Source organism: Vitis vinifera, chromosome 16 (assembly GCF_030704535.1).
Source record: "Vitis vinifera cultivar Pinot Noir 40024 chromosome 16, ASM3070453v1".
NCBI classification, from domain to species: domain Eukaryota; kingdom Viridiplantae; phylum Streptophyta; class Magnoliopsida; order Vitales; family Vitaceae; genus Vitis; species Vitis vinifera.
The window spans coordinates 1098203-1107052 of record NC_081820.1 but is presented as its reverse complement, the minus strand read 5'-3'; the positions used below and the strand labels follow the sequence as shown (position 1 = coordinate 1107052).

Below are 8850 nucleotides of genomic sequence, written 5' to 3'. Positions count from 1 at the left end.
CATAGACTATGTGCTAAATTATAGATCATAAAAAAAATTAAAAAAAAAAATCGATTTGGAAGATTTCAATGTCTACCAAGTTGCCATCATATATTCCACATCCAAATCTCTTTGTGGTAATCGCTTCACAATTTTAAAATTTGAGAGGTGGAGCTCAAAGATTCTCCCACTATCACCATGGTCTTTTGTCTTTTGTCCTTTTTTTTTCTTTTAAAAAAAAATTATAAATCAAACATTCCATTCAAATATCCTTCTCTCATGTAAATGCTATCATTCTCCATAAAAGGTAATAGGAATTTGGCAAACTCATTCCCTCATATATCCAACAATTTATTTGTTCCAATTTCATGTCAATAAGCTAAAAGCTCCATTCTATGACAGCTTAGTAACAACTAACAAGGCAATTATGTGTTTGATATTATATGTATATATATAACTCTGGAATCTTCCATGATCAAACCATTCATACTCTTGGGGACTCAAACCTCCAGATGCTGATTGAATCTGTCACAACCAACACCAAATAATTTAAGGCATTCAACCAATGTTGGGATTCCAAACCCTTGGATATTGCACCTCTACCACACATCCTAGCATTCGTCCAAAGGCACCTGACAGGCAAAATTATGTGTTTAATATTGTTGATTGACCTATAAGTAACATTACCTAGCCATGACGGCAAGCAAACACACATATATATATATATATAATGTATTTCTTATGGGCCACCATGCCCTATGTTTAAAATAATTTATTGATAAGAATACACAGCTGTAATTGCCAAAATCTTTTGGTTATTACATGGACAGTGAGAATAATCTCAATGAGTTCAGTAATTATCAGTTAATCAAACCCATATCGGAACAATGAGTTGAAATTGCAAAGTTGGCCTTACCCATTTGAAGTGAGGTTTTTTTTTCAACACTCTTCATACAATTATACATATGAATCTCCAATCTCCAGTCATGGTAATAACCCAGGTGATTTCCATGGAATAGAACTTCTACCTCCTCAGCAATGCTGCTGAAAAAAATTATTGGGAAGGTGACAAATAAAGATACAAATGCATACAATGATCAAAACCTTATTTATCTGAATGATCATTGGTGTCCATCAGTTGTTGTGTCCTGCATCAATAGAAGAGAACTGTAAGCATTTTTGCAGATTAATGTAATTAAGGTATGAAAAGCTTTAGAAAGTTCCCATAATATACAAGTTCTTAATGAATTATTAATTATCCATGTCTTAGAAATTTTAAGATGACAATTCATGGGATTCTTTTAGGAGAGAGTGGGTCTCACAATTTTGAGGAAAACCAATGTAGATATCAAATACAATCCAAAAAATAAATGTTATGAAGGTGAGTTTAAAATGTAGTAACCCAAAAAAAAAAAACATATAAGAGAAAAAAAAAAAGCACCGAATCACTAGCCTTTTTAAGACTAAAGGCTTAGAAAATGTCAGAGACATCCAAAAGCTACATCCATAACTAAGAAACTTCCCAATGTAATAAGGGCATCAGTAAAGCTTTTGTATCGAAAGAATGAATAGTACAAATATTTGATTTTTTGATCCTGGAGATATTCCAAAATTGATGCAAGTGCACTTCCCAGAGGAAGTTTTATAATGCCAATGAGCTCTTAACATTGAGGTGCCTGGGCTAAAGTGAGGCCCCGCCTCCTACTTCTATGTGTGTAGAGTATTCTGCATTTTTTTTCCTTTTTGGATAGATAAAAATTGATTGTATTAAACAACACAGAAGTATGCATGTTATATACAAGGATGCCAACCGGCCAAAATATCAAGGCAAGGGGAACACAAAAATTAGAGAATTCTACAAAATCCAGTTCTAAACTGTTCCAAGGCATTCTAAACTGTTTAGAGAGTTCCACAATACTGTAGAGCACAAGCTTTTGGAATATCCCGACGGTCTCTAAAAAGGTCAGGCGAGGGGACAGATTTGTGTAGAGTTTATTGAGCACTGATAGATAATATCTAGAACCTTCTGTCTAATGGGAGAGGATTTGCATAGGGCATTGAACTTACCTCAACACAATCTTAATGCAACCACTACCACCTTCCCTCTTCACCTAATGTACTTCTTCCACTCCTTGACTTCATTCCAAACTCCAACCTGTTTTCTCACTATGTTCTCTAGCTACAACTGATAAAAATCAGTAGCACAACCTTTAACATCTTACATAACATTACATTTATGTCCAATCCTTCATTTGATTCACCCTCCTACACAAACTCCCAAAACAACAGGCAAATTTGGAATTATCCATCCCTCTATTTATTAGCCACTGATTTTCAAGTCCAACTAGCCTCTTAAATTCCAATTTGACTCATTCCTTACACCAATCTTTCGTTCAATAACTTCATTCAAAGAAATTTCCATAACGCTATCAAAAGCCATAAAAATTCAGAGAAACATCAGATAAATGGATTTCTTTTCAATAAGATTATAAATTCCATTAGAGAAGGGGAAATTCTTTCATGATGCTTCTGAAAATAATCGTAAAATTATGAAATAGATGTCCCGGTGAGCAAAGCATCTTGCCTGTTGCAAATGACTTCCTTCAACAGAGTTGGAAGTTCTCATTAGTAAACTCATCCATTTGTTCAATTCTTGTAGTTATGGAAGAGTAAATAAAGGGTGGAAAAAATTCTCATAATAGTCAATTGCTATGTGGCCAACAGTTTACTTTTAATGTGGGTTTTTACTATTTAAACAAAGGCCACAGTTGAAAAGAAAATGTTACCATATGGATGTGTGACTAATTCCAAGCCCATTGCAGGTAAGTATCATTCCTTTAAATCTGGTAAGATATTCCTGCAGTGCAATGGCATAACATGCCATAAAATCAGTTTAAAGCACCATTGTATCACAAATCAAGAACATTTTACAATGCTCCTAAACAAATGAAAGTTGGCAATTCTACACCTGATGAGATTACAAAACTTCTTACCCGTAAAGTGTACTTATCAATCTCATAGTTTCCAGTTAAATCATAGTCAAGTCGTTTAGCAGGATCACTCAACACTGCAAAAGAATATAATAAGAATAAAACACAAAGAATTCATGAACTACTGAATAAAATAATAATGGTTTTACCACATTATCTGATTCCCCAAAAATATTTGAAAACGACCATCAAATATAACAAAGTTTTACACAAATAGCAGTGAATAACTCTGGAATGAAATTAGATATATATTTTTAAAATTTCAGCCTACTTTTACCAAACAACATGAGTGGACTATGGGCATGTCTTGTTCTAGGAGAGTAGAAGTTGGTTATCATGGTACTGAATCTACACTAATCAATGAATAGCTTAGAAATGCAGAATATCATTTGGGTTCCAATAGCTCAATATAAAAATGGAGAACATCAGAATTCTGCCACAGAATGACTTAAACCATTTCTCGTCTTTTCCCAATCACAGGTTGAATCATCCTACCTCGAATATGGGAGACCAAATGATTAATAAGTTACTCAAGATGAGAAATCAAATAGATTTGTAAGGCATATAACTCCCATAAGTGGGTGACCACAAAAAAATGCAGATTGCGCATCATATAGCATGCAGGGATACAAGTCATTTGGCTAGCATGCAGGATACAAACCATTTGGCTTGCCACAAATAAGAATATTACCTTTATAAGCTTCATTGATCAGTTGAAATTTTTCTGTAACAGCATTGTCACCCTTATGCTTGTCGGGATGCCACTTCTATGCACGGACAGCAATATCTTCATCAAGTTCCCATTTATATTTTTAAGCAAGAAAAACTTATAAGCACCATCTAAGAAGCTACTAAAAGAAGATCGATCACTAACCAGTGCAAGCCTTCTGTAATTTAACTTGATCTTCTCATTAGTTGCATCATAATCAACCTCCAAAACTTTGTAGTAATCCTTGAAACAAGTAAAAAAATCGTGATCAGATTTTACATTGTCGTAGCCCAATTTTATCATAAATATAAACACATGAAGAACAAAAAGTTAAAATTGTGGTTCAAGCAACTGATAAATGGGTCCCAAAAAGAGATTTTGTATTATAGAAATTAAGTGAACTGGAAAACAGATTGCCTTTTGGTACCCCCTGTATAGATCTTTTATACTTTAGTGTATAGAATTCTTGTTCTTTAATTATAAAATTCCCCCCTTTACTGATCAAAACAATAGATTGCAGCCATCAGATATATGACACTGTTTTGGAAATTCAGTGTAGGTGAATTGGTAGAAAAAGATGAAAAATGTGGCATATCATCATTAAAAATGATATGAGCATCTTCTATTCTGTCTTTGAATCCTTTCCTACTGGAGAGAACTCCGGGGGAAACATTCAAAAGGAGAAGTTCCACATTGTAAACTGATACCACTGGTAGACAACCGTCAAGGTTTACCATGTACAACTGACTAGAACGTTTATTCTGACAGTATGTATCACTTAGACGTAACATATTAAAGGAAAGTACAGGGTCCCATTGGTGTACCGAGGTAACTGTAATCCTAAATGGGTAAACATTAAATCCTTGATTCAGCCCCCCTATTCCTCAATCACATGATTCCAAAGCCACAACTGACCATCTTATGGATTTGCATAAGCCGCCCATATATCTTCAGTTCCCGAGCATTTCTTGGTTTGCAGTTCACACCTCACAGCCAATTTAAAAATAGGGAAAAAAAAATATCATAGTGTATTCTAATCATGAAACGACATGATGAACCTAGAGGATTTGGGCCAAAAATGAGGTATTGGGCATAAAGTATGCTTTTCTTTTTCCCAGGTTTGCCTTGACTTTCTTGGCAACCAAACGGATCTAAAATATGAAAACACCAAGAAATCTCTTCCCCGTCTGTTCCGAAACCAGCAAAATTGTTATGCTTTCATAAGCATATCCCAAATTGCAACCTCCTTTACCCCAACTTTCTTGGCAACCAAACAGAGGGCAAGTATGAGTGAGCACAAACATATCCAATCCCCCCAAAATAGTTACATTTCCTTAAGTATATTCCAAATTCGAATCCCGGCTTCCCGGAAAATTTCAGAGAAATTCCTGCATCGCTCTGCAACAAAACAAACAAAGATTTCCCAGAAACTACAGCTCTAACATGTAACAATTCAGTATCCAAACAACAAAATGCAAAAATTGATGATAAACCCCAACAATACTTTCGCTCCTCAATACTCAAGAGTTCAAGAATTCCAAATAATGAAGAATCAAAATCACACATACGAATCACCAATAATATGGAGAAAACAAAATTGAAGCAAAAAAACCCCTGAATCTGAAATGGGTAATGACTGAATGGAGCCGTTATTACTTGCAACAGAAGAAAACAATATCACCCATAGAAGGAATAGAACAGAAACATAGAGATAGTATGGAATATTGGGTACCTTGTGGGTGGAACTATCATTGCTTTCCATTTGCTGCCACAGCTACATACTTCATTGATGGAGAAAACAGTGATTGACCCAGCTCTGATTGATGATATATAACTGAAATTTGCAAGATTTTTTTTTCTTTTCCTATGTTTTTTGAAAAATTAATTTCAAATTATTTTGGGAAAAAGAAAATTAGGGTTTTTGTGGTGGAGCGTGGAAGGGGTGAGGAATGGGAATTCTGTGTACCACAATCTGAGGGCTTTGGTATTTTGTCCCAAACTACATGGGTCTTGTCTTTATCTCAAGGCCATTTTTCTTTCCTTCTTTCCTTCTTACCTTTTTTATTTTTTATTTTTTATTTATTTATTTTTATTCTTCATTTTCTTATTCATCTACCAATAAGATATTTATCCTGAGATTTATTGAGTGGTTCCAGGGCTAACAATAATTTATTTTAAAAAATGATTATTTGATCAAAAAGTTCATTCAAAACCCAATTTTAAAATTTTAATATTTCATCATTTTTTTTATATCACTTTGACTAAAATACCCTTATTTTTTCTTATAAAAAAACCATTTCTTTTTATAATATTATAATTATGAATATTATTAATAAAAAATAAAATTAATTATTAAAATATAAATTATATATAAATATGGAAATAATGTTAAATATGACAAAGTTTTCATAGTTTTGAAATATCAAAACATTTAGAGACAATATATACATTTGATATATTTTTTTTTATAAAAAATATCAAACATTGAGATGGGGTATAATTTTTGTTCCAAATTTAAAGAAGTATAATATATTCTATTCGAAAAAATATCTTAAAACATTATTTTCTCTTTAATATATATATATATATATATATATATATATATATATATATAATGCATTTGAAATTTGCCCCATCACCAAAATAAATAAATAAATAAAATCATGGAATTGATAAGAAATATTGGTGTTGGCAATTTCACCATCTTCCCCATTTTGTCTTCTCACTCCAATGGGATTCAACCTTCTTCATTTCCTTCTCAAGCACATGTATTTGTCTTGGAATGGAGACTTCATTTTCTTCATTCTCCAAAACAAAAAAACAAAAAAAGCATTTAGCAACTAAAAAATAAAAAATAGTTTTTATTCTTAACACCAGAAAACATAATGTTTTTCAATAACATCTTGTAGTTATTTAATTATTTTTTTTAAGAATTGTTTTAAAAAAATAATTATATAAATATAAAAAATGATTAAAAACAAAATTCTACATATAAAAGTTATTTTTAAAACATAGATAATATGTTAAAAATATTTATGTTTTCGAATAGATATTTGTTTTATAAAACATTAAATGACAGTTTTCAAATCCTATTCTTAAAAACGATATTTTAAAACTACTTTGAAAAATAATTATCAAATAAGACCTAAGTTTTCTTGTCACCTTACTAAGAATATATCTCGTTTCTTTTCTTTAAGGAATGTATATTTTGGCTAGAAGTTATCATTTTTGTCTTTATTAGCATAAATGAAATATTTTTAGTTTTATTGGTAATGGGTTACATATTGTAAAATAATTGAAGAATTTTTTTTTTCTTCTTCTTCTACTTTAATTGTCAAAATAAAATACCAATATAGATATATATATATATATATACAATCTTATGTCTCTACAAGATTCTTACTCAAATGAGGTCCAACACATGGATGGTGGGGTGTCTTGCTTGGAAGGGAGAGATGGATATAGGAATCTTTGAAAGAACTCAATTTAAAACTAACAAAAATGAAATTTAAGATGAAGAGAATTTACTTTTTTGAGAGAAAATTTCTGATCCTTCAAATAATCAAGATCCCCTGAGTTCATGGATAAGAGTAAACTAAATGTCATTTTCAAGCCAAATATAGAGATAATATCTAGGGATGCTGAAGACCCAAAAATAGTAGATAATATCTAGGCCAAATATAGAGATAAAATAAAAGGGTCTAGTATAATTTTTCAATTTTCTTTCTATTCTTTGTAAACATTAATACATGTTTTGACACGATGATTTTTCATGAACCTCAAATTTTATAAATCAGTTTTATCTTTCTTCATTTAAAAATATTTTAAAAATATATGCACTTTTTTCATAAATCCGATAATTATTTTCTGAAATGACATTTTTTCTTACCAGATTAATAACATCAATTTACAATTTAAAAAAATTAAAAATAAAATTAAAATTTAAAAAAATATTAAAATAAAATATTAACTTTCACTTCACTAAAGCACACTAATAGAAAATATAGATATTGAGAAAGAGTTGAAAATATAATGAGAGTTAATATTTTATTTCTTTAATTTGTAAGTTTTTTGTTTTAATTGTATTTAATTTTTAAGTTTTTATTTTAATTGTATTTAATTTTTAAGTATTTTAGTTTCAATTGTATTTTAAATTCTTAAAATTTCTTATTTTATTGTTGATGTAAACTAACAAAATTTTTATTCAATTTCATTAAAAAAAAAAAGATGAATGGATTTATATAATACATGATATAAAATCGTTATTAATTAGGGAATTAGAAAATTTTTATTTATCACTCCAGAATCATGGAGAATTTTTACATAATTTTTGTATCTTATATTATATAATAAAAAATTTATAATATATTTATTTATAAGATACTTCAATCAAATTAAAATGGTAAATTAATTTTTTTTTTATCATTTTATTTAATATTTTCGTGTAATACCCCAAACCCAATTTAGGGGTAAAATCGTCATTTATAAATTATTAATTAATTAAAGTAACTTAATAAGGGTAAAAAAGTCTTTTCATATTTAAAACTCTAGATATAAATTAGATTTTTCCTACATTCTTTATTCAGAAAACCTTTTTACACAAAGATCATAAAAATCAGAAAGCATAGGACTGAAGATTTGGAGATTGGAGGTTTAGGATATGAAGATCAATTTTTCAAATAAGATTTTAATCCTTAAATTAATATTTCATATTCATTAATTAGTTTTGAACACTTTAGATATTATTTGAAATATCTCAATTTTGATTAGAGTTCGTTTAACTAATTTATAGGTCAAAAAGATTAAAAATTTATGAACACAAATTGATTTATTAATGGAGATCAACATATTTTGATTACTCAAATTAAGAGATCTAGAAAAAATAAATAAATAAAATAAGAGTAACGTGATTTTCTGGAACGGTGAAGAGAAAATAATAATAATAATAATAATGTAGATATGTGTCGTGTAGTAGAGGGTTTAAAAGAAAAAAAAACAAGGATACGTGTGGACGTCTAGGAAGGAATAAACAAAAGAAGAAAAAAAAATGTTATTATAATAATAATAATAATGGGTGTAGTTGGTGGCTTGGAGTAATGGTGTTACTGGGTCTTTGAAAACAATAATAATAATATATACGTGTGGTGGTGAAATTGTGGTTAAGTGACACTT

At 29.9% G+C, this 8850-nt stretch overlaps 1 protein-coding gene across 3 annotated transcripts; it reads right to left on the bottom strand.

Annotated features, from left to right (window-relative positions):
- Positions 1 to 235: 235 nt before the first annotated feature.
- LOC100244367 (chaperone DnaJ-domain containing-like) lies at positions 236 to 5668 on the bottom strand. Of its 3 annotated transcripts, XR_787836.3 has the most exons (7): positions 5411 to 5668; positions 3844 to 3921; positions 3661 to 3736; positions 2973 to 3046; positions 2766 to 2836; positions 896 to 1127; positions 236 to 611 (listed from the first exon to the last, which is right to left on the bottom strand). XR_787836.3 is itself a non-coding variant. In XM_002270998.4 (6 exons), exons 1-6 carry the CDS (start codon positions 5438 to 5440, stop codon positions 1085 to 1087), a joined length of 372 nt encoding a protein of 123 aa, XP_002271034.1. In that variant the 5' UTR covers positions 5441 to 5668; the 3' UTR covers positions 704 to 1084. The 3 variants fall into 3 exon arrangements, 2 of the variants coding, with proteins under 2 accessions (XP_002271034.1, XP_010662097.1); XM_002270998.4 differs by lacking the exon at positions 236 to 611 and having other exon boundaries at positions 704 to 1127; XM_010663795.3 differs by lacking the exons at positions 236 to 611; positions 5411 to 5668 and adding an exon at positions 4594 to 5165 and having other exon boundaries at positions 704 to 1127.
- Positions 5669 to 8850: the final 3182 nt, after the last annotated feature.